The 16,190-nt window shown below is 44.4% G+C and overlaps 1 protein-coding gene across 21 annotated transcripts in view; it reads left to right on the forward strand.

Moving 5' to 3' along the window:
- Positions 1 to 1,275: 1,275 nt before the first annotated feature.
- The window catches only part of FARP2 (FERM, ARH/RhoGEF and pleckstrin domain protein 2), a 72,540-nt gene continuing 57,625 nt past the window's right edge, over positions 1,276 to 16,190 (forward strand). For 10 of the 21 annotated variants that reach the window (XR_015274350.1, XR_015274352.1, XR_015274354.1 and 7 more), the window contains exons 1-2: positions 1,276 to 1,363; positions 6,125 to 6,348. Coding sequence is in view for 12 of the 21 variants with exons in the window: in XM_086843498.1 (XP_086699624.1) it covers positions 6,145 to 6,348 (204 nt within the window). In the remaining 9 variants the exon portion in view is untranslated. Of the gene's footprint in view, positions 1,364 to 1,433; positions 1,941 to 6,124; positions 6,349 to 16,190 lie in introns of those variants that run through there. The other 11 variants (XR_015274353.1, XR_015274356.1, XR_015274358.1 and 8 more) reach the window with 3 other exon arrangements.

The raw sequence follows: 16,190 nt of genomic DNA on the forward strand, positions 1-16,190 counted from the left end.
GACTGAAATCACAATTGTTCTTACAAATGGAGTTGTCTAAAATGTTGTGTACACTTTTGCAACTTTCCCATTTATGTTTTTTTTCTGTATCCATGAGATTCTTCAGCTCCACAAAACTTTTTAAGGAGAACAAATCATGGGACATATTTTTTAAAACCTTGTGCCTTTTGCTCTTTTGAAGAGATGAGAATGCTGCTAGTCAGGAATTACTCATTAAATTTGCAAGTTGCCTTTTGGTGAGTGAGAGTAATGAAGCTGCTTCTGTTTGAAAGGGCTGTTTTGCATAATTTATGTGTTTTTTATTACCAAAAGTCATATGCTACGTTAATATTTTGTTTTCCATATTGCTGTGAAAAGATCAAGTTCTCAGAAACAAGGTGGCTCCTTGCATTTCTCATGCTATTGGGCAAAAATCCATATCTAGAGAAACCCAAGAATTTCTCTCATTCCTATTGCTTTTTGATTTGAAGAGGAGACTATAGTGAGCTGTGGGTGATTCAGGGGGTGTCAAAGGTGGCCCTTTTCAGGAAGAGCTCTTTTCTTGGCTATCCTGTTATCTGCCGGCCTTGGCCTTAGCTTTAGAGCTGATGAAATCCAGACAGTGCAAAGATCTGTTTGTCCTGTGCTGAATTTCCTAGTGTTTTGCTCTTGTCTGTGTCAGCGAAGGATGGGCTCGCTGGCTGGGGAGTGAGGAGGATGATGCTGCTTTTGTGGTCTTCAGCTCCTTTGGCCAGCAGCACTGCCCGATACCCCTGTGCAGCACCCACAGTTTCTCCTATTCTGTGGCGCTGAGTCTGTTTCTAACCCCATTTAAAATTTATACGTGAAAAATGTAACTAAGTGGAGACCTAAGATGTTCATTACTTGGCCTGGGGCTGGTTGCTGGCTGCCGTCCCCCAGAGCAGTGTTTCACTGAGCAAATGAGGTCTGTGGGGTGTGCGTGATGGATGCTTGGGGTGTGCACTGGGGGATTTCATGTGCCTCCTTTTTGGGCTGCAGGCCTTGGGCAGCAGCCTGTAAACCGGCTGCCCTTCAGCTTCGTTTGGAAATAGTCTTTTAAATCCTTCTCCGGGCTGGAAAACCACACCGCGGGTTTCACTTTGGTATAAAACAATCCTCTGAGCTCGGCGGAGCCGGCCGGGCGGTGGGGCAGCAGGAGCGGTCGCTCTGTGTGTCGCTCTCCGTGAAGAAGCCCGGTGCGCGGAGCGAAGGCCCCGCGGGCCCGCCCCGGGCCCCGTTACCCGCCCGCAGGGTGGGGCGGGCCCGGCCCGGCCCCGCTGCCCACTGGCGGCGGGCGGGGCGGGGCGGGGCGGCTCGGGGCCGGTGTGAGCGCGGGCGGCGGCGGAGCGGGCCCGGCCTGGAGGTGAGCGTGGGGCGGTGGCTCCGGGGCCGAAGCGGCGGCCGGAGCGCCGGGAGCGGGTGCGGGGAGGGGGCTGGAGCGGCGCCCCCGGGCCGGGGGCTCGGTCTGCCCCGCCTGCGCGGCCGCGCTTCCGCCGCTGCCGGGCGGTGCGGCCCCGGGCCGGGCGCTCGTGTGGGAGCCGCGCCGGGGAAGGGATCGCGGTCTGCGGCCCGCGCTCTCTTGGCCCCGGGACGAGGGCTCCGGCTCGCCGAAGTCTCCCGGCGGCTGCCGGGGCCTGCGGAACGGCTTCCTCGGGGTTCCGAGAGCGCCTTCGCTGGGGGCTGCCGTAGGTCGGGCCTGGGCGGCTTGGCCACTGCCCTCTCGGGCTGGGAGTGTGTGAGCACCCGCGGCCCGGCACAGCCCGTCCCCTGCATCCGCCTCCGTGCGAGGAACCTGGCCAGAGGAGCGCTCCTGAAGCACCGCTCACCTGGCAGGGACCGGCTGCGGACATTCCCCGCTGTCCCCGCCCATCCAGCCCCTTCCAAGCCAGCCGTGTGGCCGTGCAGCTCTGCAGGGGAGAGCCATGAAGCCCTTCCAGGCCGTAAGGAACAGCGGTGGTCGTAGGGCAGAGTGAGGTCGCAGGGGGACAAGTTGCTCCTTCTCACAGCTGGGCCCTCGGAATCTTCATCCCTCTTCATTGCGGTGGTGTATTTATTCCTGGTGCATCATTTGGTGTCAGCTCAGTGTTGCAAGGCTAAGGGGTGGCTATGGCTTAGTGGGAAAGTTAAAAAAGGAATGTTTGCTTTTTTGTACTTCCTTGCTGCTCTGTGTGTAGTGATCTCTTCCCTTGGAAGGTGGGGACCGCTTGGCAACTGGGACACTGGCTTCACTTCAGATCTGCCTTCTCCATGGGTGAGGGATGGAATACAGATCCTGCCACTGTCCAAAAGACACCGTGCTCAGAGGAGCTCCTTTGAAAGCTGCTGATATCATCCAACTGGGCAAAGCCAGATTGAATGGGGTTCGAAGTAAACTGGTCTAGTGGAAGGTGTCCCCACCCATGCAAGGGGTTGGAACATGTTTGCCTTTAAGGCCCCTTCAAACCCAAAGCACTTGATGTTTCTATGATCTTGCATATCCTCAGGTATAAGGTGCCTTTCCAGATTTGCTGGTAGCTGAGAATGCTGTCTTGCTTCTGAAGAATAAGTCTATTCCATCCATGTAGAAGATGAAACTCATGGTGACTAAAAGGCTATTTCAAAAAGTACCTGGTACAAAAAGTAAAAAAAAAAAAAAAGATTATATACAGCTACCCAAGTATTTTAAATTTTGTTTTCCTCCTTCATTTTGGACTGAGAGCAACACTCATTCAGTCACTGTGCTTCAGGGAGCAGATTTAGCTTTACTGCCTGGTCCTGGTTTGTAAGAAATTATCAGGATAAGCACAAGGTGCAAGCAAGTTCAGGGAGAGGCAATGCAGGGAAGATTTTTTTTCCCCAGAACACCAATGTTGTGGTAATACTACATTTTAGTTTTGCATTGTTGAGACCTTGTTGTGGCTCACCCATGGCAGGAGGCTCTCGGTGTAGTGGGACGCTGTGCTCTGCCTGTAGAAATTCTGTGTTCTTGGAGCTTGCAGCCTGTCTATAGTTCATTTTCCTCCTCTTTCCATGTAGTCAGCCCCTTGGACTGAAGTATTTCCTAAACCACAATGTTATGGTTTTTGTTCAGAAATGCCATATGTAGTCAGAGTACTTAAAACATGATATGTAACTCTGGTGACAAAACTGGAAATAGTGCTCGGCTTGGTTAGCTCTCCTCACACATTGGGTGTTGAAGGCAATGGGAGCAGACCGGACTGTTTGGGGGTTGTTAATAGTTGTGTTGGCATTATGGGGTGCCTTGGGAGGGAACAGGATGTGGCATGGGGGAGATGCTCCCAGCTGGCACAGCAGGCCACTGCTCTTCTGGAGCAGAGCTTCTTGCTTCTGCACATCATATGCTCTGCCTAGTGCTCGTTTCGTCTTTAAATCTGAATATTGGCTGGCGTAAATATTTTTCGGAACAAGTCATCAGTAGGACACAAGGTCAAGCCCCACTGAGTTCACTTTTCTGGTTACCACCTGTGGGGAAGGACTTTCACATGTGCAGTTTCTGTTTGATATGACTTTGGTCTCTCCTGGCTGGTGACCAAAGCTAGAGAAATACCCAGGAGCTCCTCATGAGTCTGGCCTTGGGTGGCCTGCCTGCCTTGCCCTGGGGAAGCAGCTGGCTCCAGCTGGAGGGGAGGCTGCTGAAGTCTCTGCTGCAGGGCTGTTCCTTGTGCTGCCTTGGCTGCTGCTGCTTGCATTTTTTTCCTTTTGAGTAACTGCTGTGTGTGTCTCTTCCAGGAGCTGTTTATTCAGAGGTGAATGAGTGCTCCTGTAGCACTTGTTTTAAGAGCATGTGGCTAATAAAGAGCCTCGTGAGGAGTATGGCTGATCATGGGCTGCTCCAGTTGCTCACGGGCTTCTGAATGCCAACAGCAAAAATTCACCATGTGATTACCTGATAAGGGTCACAGTATCAAGGGGATGCAGATGACCAGATCAAGCTCTGGTTTCTCTTCAGAGTAGCAGTTAGAGGTGTAACCTGGGTATCTCTTTCCCTTGAATTTTGTTGTTAGGGTGGTTTTAAAATTCTTGACCTGAAAGTTTTTCTCCTTGGCTGTGTGGCCACACGTACCAAGAAGTTTAGCCAAAGAATATGCACAAAACACCCCAAGAAAGAAACTTTCTGATTATTTGTCACCCAAAGCTGGGAGGTTGGCACTGCACACAATGTTAAGCTCATCCTTCATGCTGTGTTTGGTTTTGGGTTCCTGCATGTCCAGAGAAGGGCAGTGGAGCTGGGGAAGGGTCTGGAGAACAAGTCAGATGAGGCACAGCTTGGGGGACTCAGAGAAAAGGAGGCTCAGGGGGAACCTTCTTTCTCTCTGTAACTCCCTGACTGGAGGGTGCAGACAAGTAGGGTTTGGGCTCTGCTCCCAGGGAACAAGGGGCAGGACAAGAGGAAATGGCCTCAAGCTGTGGCAGAGGATGTTTAGAATAAATATCAGGGAAAATGTCTTCACTGAAAGGTTTGTCAGGCATTGGAACAGGCTTCCTAGGGCAGTGGTGGAGTCCCCATCCCTGGAATTGTTCAAACGTGTGGGTGGGGCACTTGGGGACATAATTTAGTGGTGGTGTTGGCCCTGCTGGGTTAGGGGTTGGACTTGATGATGTCAGAGACTTTTTCCAGTCGTCAGGATTCTGTGATTGTCGCACTTCCTCGTTGCATGTTGCCAGCTGGGAGGCTGGCAGTGTCTCTGGGTGGTCTCAGCTGTGCTGCTTGGGCAGGGCTCTGCAGAGGCTCAGAGGCTGCAAAAGTCTTGTGGTGGGTGAGATTAGTTGGGCAGGCATCTGTCTGCCCTTCTGGGATAAATTTATCTCTACAGGGATCTACAAGTATAAAAATAAAACCCCCAAAATGTTAAAAGGTAATGGGCTGCAAGCTAGGAAGACATTTGACCAGTCTTGATGTGTGTGCATAAACCACCCCCAACTACTTTGTAAGGACACATGGGGCTGGCTTCATTCAAATCCTTGGAGCAGGCTGCCTACCTCCTCTGAGCACAGAGAGACAAAGGAGTGTTTTCATGAGATGCTTCACTTCTTTTCTGACAAAACACATTTATTACAAAACAATAACCTGTCACTCCTTTGGATGTGGAGCTGTGTGAAGGCTGTCCCACCGCAGTACCCACATACTCTGGACTGCTGAGACACAGTGTGGTGTTTGGGTAATTCACCCAGGGAGCCTCCCTGTGTGTTCCTGCTGGGTGCCTTTCACCTTGCTGTCAATACGTGGTGCCAGCAGTGGGCATGGGGCAGAGGCTGTGCTGCATTTGGAGCACACAGGCCTCACCTTAGTGTACACCCCACTGTGATTCCCTGTGCAAATATCCCCACTGCTCTGGTGGCATGAGAGAGCTGGGGAGAGCTGCATGGGACTTTTTCTCCATGTCAAATGAAACATTTGCTCTGCACAGCTGCCAGCAAGCTGTGACAGCAAGACTCATGCTGTAGGAGTCAGCCTACCTTCACTAGTGTCCATCTCTGTAACTGAGATTTTTGCCCGCTGATTTAAACTGGGTGTGGATTTGCTAGTGAGGTGATGAACTGTTTCCTTGTAGCAGTGCCTGATGAAGGCTCCGAGCTGCCAGCAGTTAAGGTTTTGCATGAGTCATCATTTTAGGGATGCAGGAAGTTAATAGTTTTCGTTATCTGGGTGTGCAGTCAATGGGATGGTTGGGTATCCTGAGAGGTACCTGCCTTATCCTTCTCTGTCCCCAGTGCTCATGCTGCTGGTGGTAGGCAGCAAAACTCACCAGAAACTCAAATGTTCAAGTTGGGAGGGCAGAAGGCACAGGTTTGACTATCCCATTTCTTAACCATGCTTCAGAATTTTTAGTTTTTCTTCCTGCTTCTTCCCAGCTGTTGGATTTTAGCTATTATAGAATGGTTTGGGTTGGAAGGGACCCTAAAGCTCATTTTGTTCCAACCTCTCCCTTGGGCAGGGGCATCTTCCACTAGACCAGGTTGCTCCAAGCTCTATGTTTCATTAACCTTATTACTGTTCTTGCTAGTGGAATTAAGAGTGTTAAATAAGGATTTTGTGGTAGTGCTTCAGTGGGTAGTATTTTCATGTCTGGAAAATCTTTCAGGCTGTAACCCTAACCATCCATTTTCTTCCATATTTCTACAGACTCTGCCTGCTGTTGGAAGATGGGAGAGATAGAAGGTACATACAGAATTCTGCAGACACCAGGCTCTCGTTTGGGTGCCCAGAAGAGCTCAGGAGTGAGTACCTTGGAGCCAGGACAGAACCTCTTGACTGCCATGGCATCATCACCTGCCAAAGTGCATGAGCGTGACCTCCCCATCAAAATAAAGATGTTGGACAACACAGTAGAAGTACTTGACATTGAGGTAAGAGATATTTAAACCTGATTCCAAATACACTGAGCCTCTGATAACTTAAAGCTCACAAGGGTGTACCTCTAGAGACATTTTGAGGCACCATCTGAATGAAGATTCCTGTTGGGATTTTACCTGCTTACAAGTAGTGATGTCAATTGCATGGCTTGTTTTTTAAAATACTTTAACAGATGTTTTGTCTTTTTAAGACTTTAAATACAAGCACATACTGTAAGGAGAGTCTTTATTTGTTTTTTGTTTTGGGGAAACACCAACCATCTCCTGCCAAAATGTTCTTGTTTCCTGAACCACATGCAGCTTTGTCAATTTGGCAGCTGGGAGAGCAGAAGAGCTTTGCCTTAGTTACTGATTTATATTAATTATTTTAATGGTTTGTATCCTTTCCAAGTAAACTTGCTCCTGTTTCAAAGTCTTCGCTTGCCAGCACACCTTCAGAAGGATGCACTAAAGCAGTGTCAGTTCAGTGTTTCTGAAAATGTTTATTTAAAAGTATGCTTGGGAAAATCTGCCATAAAACATAGGAGCCATGCACAAATCAGAGAGATTCTGCTTGTAAACAATTCTTTTTTTCTTCCAATTTTTGTTACATTTTCAGCATTAACCTCAGAGTTTAATTCTAGTTCGTCTGAGATCAGTTGTTATCAGTTAATCTACATTAGTATCAAACTAATCTGTAATTTATAATTAGCACTTGGAGCCTTGATTTGTTGCATGGACTTTAAAAGGATTTTTTAAATAGAGTGAAAAATATATCTGTGGAACTCTGAGGAAATAGTGGATTTGGGGATGTCTTCTACAGATTCTCTCCAGCTGTTCAAGTCTCAGACATGGAATCTGCTTTTTTTTTTTAAGACTGAGGCCATGCCTGTATCCTTCCACTTGAGTACACAGTGTATGATACTGCAAACCCACCCATCCCTCATGTACTGCATAGAACACAAAAGCCTCTTTTTTCCCCTTTACATTATGTTAGAATATTTTTTTAGAAAATCCGCTGACTTTGGTTCTTTTGAAGTATAATTTTATTTATTTTTCCAAGTTGATGTAGATGGTGTTTTTGTGTTTTGATTCAGAGAAGAAAAAAAAACAACCAAGCAGCACCCTCAGCTCTATAATTTTGAAATTCAGTGCAAAAGCAGGTTTATGGGGCTTTCAGCTGGTTATGTTGTATGTGTTTCCCATAATTAGGAGTTATCTTAGGTTTTTTTTTTAACCTGCAAAGTTCTCTCTGATTATGGCTACCACAGAAACACCCAAATTTGGGCACCACCATGCTGCAGCCATAATTAATATTGTGCTGCTTTTCTTTATGAGATCAGTTGGAACTGAAGAACTTAGAAACCTCATGCCTGATGCTGTGAGTGATGAGGAAAAGGGGTCAGCCTTGGGTCAGCTTCAGAGCATTGAGCACAAAAAGGTCCAGAGTCAGCAGCTGTGACATTACAGTCCAGCTAACACTGCTTCCATTGCCTTTCAGTTTTGGCTAAATAAGGTAGCAAATGATAGAAAATAGTCATGAGGTATTAAACTGTGACCCTCTGCCTGATTTCTTCGGTGAGCTGTTGGGATAGCAGGATCTGCTGACTGCTGTTTATCATGGAAAATGGGAATTTTTCACTTGGGATGGAGGGCAGGACTCAGGAAATGGCATTGACATTGCTGAATAGGTGGTGTGTGCTAGCACAGTAATTTTTCAAAAAGCATTTAGAGAAACTGATGGCCAAGCAGCTATCCTAGAAGAGTGGAGGTTCAGACTGCCATGCCACTTCCCCACTTCTCTTTGCTTTGGTAATTTTTGTCACTAAATGTGGAAACAAGGTGTGATGTTGTGGGGTTTATGTTTGATTCAGGTCAGCAGTAGTTTGTCAGTGCAGTGGGACACAGCCTTTCCCATGGGGTTTTGGCACTGCCTGTTCAGGGAGATGTAGGTATCACAAAAAATGGCTTGAGGTTTTCCCCCCCACATTCAAAATATTTTCTCTTCTATCTGTAAGAACTATGGCAAGTGACTTTTTACTGGGAAAAATGGTGTATCAATGGAAGGACAGACAGACACTCTTCAGTGCCTGGAGAGAGCCTTCCCTGTGCAGTGTGGTGGGGGAACCTGATGCAGTAGCCCTGTTTATTGCCTCCCTGCCTAAAGTGAGTCAGAGTAGCATTTTTAACCATATGGGATAAACAGAGTAACCACAGTAACAACTTAATCCATGCAGCTTTACCTTGTCATCCCTTCCTTTCTCCAAGATGTGTTTAAAACAGTTGCTTCTCTCCAGGCAGGAGTTGATGGTTGCCCATTTGATTTTTCAACTTGCCAAAGAGCAAGAGACGAGACTGACAAGAGTGATGTAATGGATGGGGAGAGAACAAAATGGGAAAGGACAGTCTTTTCTTTGTGTTCCTGGTGTACCTGGAACAGTTTGCTAAAAGTTCCACATAGCTGCATCCTACCACCTTTTAAGTTCACTGTCTCTGTCCATTTTCCCCATCTGTTTCATAAGGCTTAATTTCTAAGTAAGAATTTTATTAATTACTAAGAGGGAATTATTCTTTAAAGTATGTTGGGCAGAGCCTTTCTCCAGTAAATCTGATTTGAATGTTAGGGAATGAAGAAATACTCAGCATTTTCTAGAGTTTAAAAAAGCTGAAAATGGGCTATTCATGGTTTCTCCTTTCTCTTCCAAAACAGAAGAGAGAATGAAACATATCCATTCAAAGTTAGGCTGCAATATTCATTATTTTAATGAGCTGGTTTCTTTCCCTTTTTACTGCTAGCTTGTTTAGTCAGCTCAAATCTTGCATGATTTTTATGGGGTACCTGTCCTCTTTTCCCCAAACTAAGTCTGTCCAAAGGGTGATTTTGCAGTCTATGAGATAAATGACTTTCAAATTCAATTTAGTTCAGACTGTGGGCACACTACAAAGTAATCAGAGTTTTACAGTAGTAGTTCTGCCAGCTTTCCAGATTTTCTGAAGAGATTAAACTTGGAGGCTTTTCATCAGCACAAAAATGTGGCAGACTCTTAAGTAGGAGGGTCTGGGCTGGGTTGAATTCACCAAAATGACATTTAATGGAATTGCTGCCATCATATGATGTTTAATATTTGGTCTATGTGTTGGTCCTTATGTAGGAAATACATGCCATTTGGGAAATCATTTTACATTAATTATGCTCTATGCTATGAGGAAGTGCCCCAGAAAAAGAAGTTTGCAATATTGCAATTCAAGTTTACTGAATTGTTTGGGGAGTACTTGGTGCTTCTTCAGTGGCATGTGCTTCCTCTTCTTCTGCTTGGATGGCAAATGAAATCTGGGAGTCTGCCTGCCTGCTCCACTCTAAGGGAAAATTTAACCTGGATTTTTTTTCTTTTGTGCTAATCTTTGTTGTGTTGTTTTGAGAACAGGTATTTTCTTTTAAATTTTTTTTTTAATGCAGTGAAGTGATGATGTTCTGTATCCTTGCCACACTGTCTGAGGTGTCTCTCTCCCTCTGACACTGGTGCACTGCTAGTAGGGAGATGCTCCACTCCACTGCCGTTCTTGAGAACAGACTAGTTAGATAAGTTTACACTGTAATTCCCTCCTTTATTTTCTTATTAATTAGTGCCCTCTCACTGCTCATCTACTTTGGTGTTCATTGATGTACCTTGCAAAACTATTACATTACTACAAAACCAAAGTGGCTTAGCTATACTAAGCTGAAAATTGATGATTACTCTGATAGTGATACTGTCTTTGCTGGGCACTTCCTTGGCTTATTGAAATTTATAAATTGCATTAATAAAAGTGCAAAGCTACTCTCCATCCCTGTGTTTAGAATGGAATAGAATAACTCTGATTTTTCTGGTTTCTGTGCAGTTTGCAGTTATCTGTGATTGAAAAGGTGCAGTGAAAGTGACTTCCCCTTGGATGCCCGTTGTTTTTGACCTGGCATTGGAGACCCTGAAATCAGGAGCTGGGCTGGGGCTGCAGGAGGTTTTTGGGATGGCAGAGGAAGCAATCTGACTGCAAGATCCTTTCCCATGGTTTGGAGAGAGTGTTTCCCACTCGTGCACATAGCAAAATGCTGCTCTCAGTAGCAATGTTTTGTTAGTGTTAGTGCCCCCTAGAACTTTCATGGGGGTGATGCAGAAATTATTTTAGCAGCACTTTTGACTGCTGTTATTGAGCAATTTGAAGTAAGAAATACATGTGTGTTAAAAACTGTGATAGTGCTGTGGGCACTGAAAAGCACTTGCTGTGTGCCGTGAGGAGCCTCGGGTGCCCAGTCCCAGCTCTGGCACTGCCCTTCTCTCTCTGCCTTGCTCTGCCTGTGCCTGCTTAGACCTTCCCTCCATGAAAGCTTTTCCCCTCTGTGCTGTGAAAGTATTAACAGCTTAAATATGTGAGGAGTCAAGGGATAGTCTGCTGCTGAATCCTATTAAGTGCTGTGCTGGAGGAATTGAGGTGCTGTTGGTCAGCTCAGTGTTTTTCTTCCCTAGCCAGGAAGAAATAGTCAAAATTCCAGAAAGAATCATAGCCAGATGTTTGTCATTGCTACGGTTTGAGTCTCCTAAATATGGCAAATAAGCTGCCTTAGGACTTATTTTTATCTGACCTCAGAAGAGAAAGTTAGTAATTCACTATTTTAAATTTGCAATTATTATAGGGTTTAAAAAGAAGGTAACTAAAGCTTTGCATTTTGTGTACCATTTGATTCCACTATATATTTTTTAGGTCTGTTGTGTTTGGAAGCTTGACTTTTTTTGATGCCATGTAAGAATGTGGTATTGGGTGGGGAAAGGTGAAACCACAACCATTTTATTGACAGACATTTAGGGTGTGTGTTTTGTTCATTTGAGTGTTTTTAGGTTTTGGGTTTTTTCTTTTAGGAAAAATGTGAACTTAAATTGTATAAGCAAAAGTTATACAATTATTATTTTACAAATTATTAAATACAAATATTATTTTACAGTTCTCTTGACCTTACTTGTCATATTATGTGTAAAGAAAATTGAGTTGTACTGCAGTACAGAAAAAACAGTCTGAATATCCCTGTACAAAAAGTTGATTATGTGCATATGTCTTAAAACACAGAAACCATTTAGGAAAATGGTGATCAAGTGTTATTGCAGTCATTGAAATATTAATGTAGTGGATTGAGTTAATAATAATTTGTATGGATAGGCAGGTTTTCCTTTCTGTTTTCATAATCTAGTGATGTAGGACAGTGAAAATCAGTTGAAATCAGTCTTATGCCATTCAGCAGAAATGACTGTAGGAAATGCTGTATTCCACAAAAATACCAAAAACAGGAAGTCCACTGGAAACCTTTTTAACCTTGTTTGGGTGTGGGTGACATTTAAGTTTTGGCCCACATATGGGTAATTCTATAAAATATATGAAGACTGAAAGGGAAGAAAACCAAGAATCAACCCACAGGCAGCTAAAGACAGCTACAGAAATTGTGTGGTAAGAGGCAGATCAAAGAAATTTTAGGTTTGTGCCTACTGGAAAAAGGGACTTGGATTTGAGCAAGGGTGGTGTGTCAAGGAGCTCTCAGGGTTCAGAGCAGCACAGACTTGGGGATGTGCATTTAGCTGAACAGGGTTGCAGAAGCACACCTGTGTGTCAGCCCTTTCTCCTTGCAAACAAATTCATGTTTGGAAAGGGCAGTGCTGCCTGCTTGGGTAAGAGAGAGACTGTATGCATTGAATATTTAAAAAGCTGTGCTATGGTGGCAATACCATGAGAGATTTACTGTTCAAGGCTGGAGTGTTGGTTATGGGAGGGGGGTGGGCCTCTCTCTGACAGAGCAGTCATTCATTAATAAAAACAAGAATTAGGAAAGGGAAAAAACCACAAAGCTTTGTAGAGACTCTATTAAAGCTGTCTGACAAGTCTTAAACTGAAATAATTAAAGAAAAGTGTTGCTGTGCCCTCAGGCAGATAGCCTGAAGCCAGTGGTGTAGGAAACTCCTGCTGGCAAGGGGGAAGTTAGAAAAGCTTGGCCTTATCTAATCTGGCCTGTAGGTATTTATTAACCCATCACCATGTTATCAAACCTCTGCTCAAAGTACAGTGGAGAGTGATGTTAGGACAGCTGGTACAATTTCAGTTTTGCACAAAACAAAAGGGAATTTTTGCCTTTTCTGTAAAAATTTGTATTTGTACCCAGTTTGTATTTGTCTTTTGTGCAGTCTGTCATAACTGTCTTCTAGATGTTTTAAACTATTTATTTTGGGCATATTTCCTCAAAGCAGTGTGTTAGCCTGGAGTGGCCTAACGCCTTGCAGGGCAAGTGCAGTACCTGGGTGCTGTAACACCTCTCCTAGGAGAGAAAGCTGGGAGAATTGGGATTGTGCATCCTGGAGAAAGAAAATCTCTGGGGAGACCATATCACTGTATTTGAACACCTGAAGGGGCTCCAATAAGGCTGGAGAGGGACTTGGGACAAGGTTCTGGAGTGACAGGACAAGGGGGAATGGCTGCACACTGCCAGAGGGCAGGGTAAGATGGGATACTGGGAAGAAATTGTTCCCTGTGAGGGAGGTGAGGCCCTGGCACAGGGTGCCCAGAGAAGCTGTGGCTGTCCCATCCCTGGAAGTGTTCCAGGCCAGCTTGGACAGGGCTTGGAGCAGCCTGGGACAGTGGAAGGTGTCCCTGCCCCTGGCAGGGGGTGGAATGGTATGGTCTTTCAAGTCACTTCCAATCTAAACCATTCTGTAATTCTATGAAAGCCCAGATCAAATCTGGTGAATGTGGGCATGGATGATGGTTTTGAGGCAAAAGCTTAATAAATGGAGAAAGACTTGCAATTTTAGTGAGGTGTTGCTTTTCTTTTCTATGAACAGAGGAAAACAAAGTACTTTCTGTGTTTAAAATGACTTAAAAAAAAAGTTTTATGAAATGAAGCTGTGCAAGTTGCCAGAAGCACTGACAGCCTGAGTGTGTGGAGTGGCCAGGCCTGTCTGAGGGAATGGCTGTAGAAAGGTTCAGGGGTTTGTGCAAGTAATGAAGTTCAAGGGGAAAAAACTCAGATCAGTCTCCTGACTTCTATTTCCTTCTCTTTATTAGCTTGTGTCAACAGTGGAGGTGCTTGGATTTTCTGTTATGAACCTGAATTTGGGATCAGCTAAGCAGCTCCTCTCTGTGCTACTGCCACTGTTGTCACCTGGATGTTCAGTTATTAACAAGGAGGAACCCTGGTGCCATCATCCAGCAGTACCTGTGAAACTCTGTCCAAGGATGTGGCCCACGGTGTTAATTTATGCCATTTCCTTCTTCCCCAAGTAACCTACAGCAGTTTTATTCCAAATAGTCCCGGTATTTCAGCACAGCATCATTTCTAAAAACTTAGGACCATTTTTTCTCTCTACCCAAGAGATTTTCTACATTTTCCAATCTCTTTTGTGTAATTCCCTCCCTCTTGGGAATGCTTTCCCATGTCAACCAATTGTTGTTTTCCTACTTTCAGGCACAGCAAGTCCAGGTGCTCTGGAAAAGCTTGTTTGTTGGGTAGAGCTGGTTCATTTGGCAGTGATATGCTTTGACACTGCCTTATATGATCCTTTAAATGATTGTAATTTTAAAGCTAGCCCTAATTAAATGAGCCAGAGGCTTCCATTTCTAGAATAATTTGTCTGGCTGTGGATTCTGCTAAAAAAACACCAACAAACCCACATCAAAAGCAACCACTGAAATCTTAGGACAAAAAAAAAAAAAATCATGGGGAGGGAGTCTCAGAATTTTATTTTTTTTTCCTAAACAAAAAATGTATTAAACTTCAGTATGGAGTGTAATAATGGAACTTAAAATAGCTCTGAGATTTTTATTTGGATTTGCAGCTTCTATAGTTGAGTAAATAGTATTTCAACGCTGTGTGGAAATACTATAACACAATAATTCTTCTTTCTGTAACATAATAACTTATTATTAAAAAAGAAGAACCTTCAAGAAAGTGCACTCTATCTCATTTTGTGATAATGAAGCTGCATCCTGTGCTCTGTAAGTTGTTAAATGCTCTGCAGACTATTCTTGATGTGGTTTTAGTAAAGTAACCTGAGCTGGGACCTGTCAGTATAGAAGGGTGGATAAAATAAATGTATTTAAAATACCATTTTCTTCACAAGGAGTTAACAGAAGATTTGAAGCTTGAAGTTATTGTTAAATGTTCAGGTGATTGAAATAAAATAGTATTTAAACAATTTGGCTGAGCACATGGAAACAGTGTTTGACAGAGTTGTTACCTGGTCCTTGTTTTTGTGGGGAGTATTTTCATTGGAGTTACTAGTTGCAATCAAAATTTAGAAAACTAGTGAAGTACTTTAAAGGAAGGCAGTTGTTTCTTGCTTTTCCAGTCTGCAGATTGAGTACTAGATATGGAACTGTAAGGTCATCTTGTTTCAGCCATGAAAGCACAAAGTTAATGACTGCTAGTCCTTGCCATCTTAGATTATTTCCTTCTTTCTATTAAAGATTCTAATGTCCACCCTGTATTCAGAAATGCAGTTTTGTTTATATGTGGCATTAATGATGATTATTAACAGGGAGTTTTGAGGGTGTTTTTTCTGTCTCATGCCTCATTTGGACAGAGATCTAACAGATTACAAAAGGGTTGGAGATAAACAGAGCTATAAACTCACCAAAGTGTTTGCATATTTCTGATTAAGAAAGGAAATAACAAGTCTATGTTTAGTTGCAAATTGTCTATATTTTTTTAATTTTAAAAAAAATGAAAAATCACTTTTTTATTAGGAAGACTTTTAAAGTGCCCAGAAGCAGAAAAAACAATAAAAATCTGTGTTGAAGTGGCCTTTATCTAAATCAGTTTAGTTTGCCTTGACCATTCACAGGGTGCTCCATGTTGCCTCTGTGTTGGCTGCTTGTGAGCGATGACGTCAAATCTAAACTTCTGCCTCATGCACATCCACTATTAACTAGAGAACTTGGTCTCCTGACAGTCACAGATTATTATGCCACAAAAATCCAAGGTGCTGGTGCTTGGGTCCAGTGGCTCTGGCTGCACAAGAGTTTCCATTCTATACCTCAGCTTTATAATGCTTTTTTTTCCAAACTCTTGACTTCTGGTCTGATTTTCCCTTCCAGCTTATCTGCTGCCAAAAGTGGATTTCTTTTTTGGAAAGTTGGAGCAAGGGCAGCTTGCCAGTTTTGGAAGATGAAAATACTGCTCCTTATGAAAATACTGAGGTTTTTTTTGTTTTTAAATTAAAATATGTAGAAGCAGAAAGTTAAGATGTTCTGGAAGACAAGTTTGGGAGATAGAGAGGAGGTGTTGATTTTGATAATATTGAGCTATGGTCTACTGAAAATCCTAGACTATGAGTTTGTTTTTTCTCTCTTCCTGAGCTCTGACATTATTGCAGAGGGGGAATCTGCCGTGTAGGGAGTGATATTTGAGAACATAGCAAATAACACATGGCTTGATTCTCCCCCTCTGCTCTGCTCTGGTGAGATCCCATCAGAAAGACAAGGACCTGCTGGAGTGAGTCTGGAGGAGGCCATAGAGCTGCTCCAAGGGCTGGAGCCCTTCTACTCTGGAGCCAGGCTGGGAGAGCTGGGGGTGCTCACCTGGAGAAGGTCCAGGGAGACCTTAGAGCCCTTCCAGTGCCTTAAGGGGTTCCAGGAGAGCTGGAGAGGGACTGAGGACAAGGGATGGAGGGACAGGACAAGGGGGAATGGCTGCACACTGCCAGAGGGCAGGGTTAGATGGGATAGTGGGGAAAAATTGTTCCCTCTGAGAGAGGTGAGGCCCTGGCACAGGTTTCCCAGAGAAGCTGTGGCTGCCCCATCCCTGGAAGTGTTCCAGACTCCAGGTTGGATGGGGCTTGGAGCAA

This window comes from Cyanistes caeruleus, chromosome 10 (assembly GCF_971803275.1).
Source record: "Cyanistes caeruleus chromosome 10, bCyaCae1.hap1.1, whole genome shotgun sequence".
NCBI classification, from domain to species: domain Eukaryota; kingdom Metazoa; phylum Chordata; class Aves; order Passeriformes; family Paridae; genus Cyanistes; species Cyanistes caeruleus.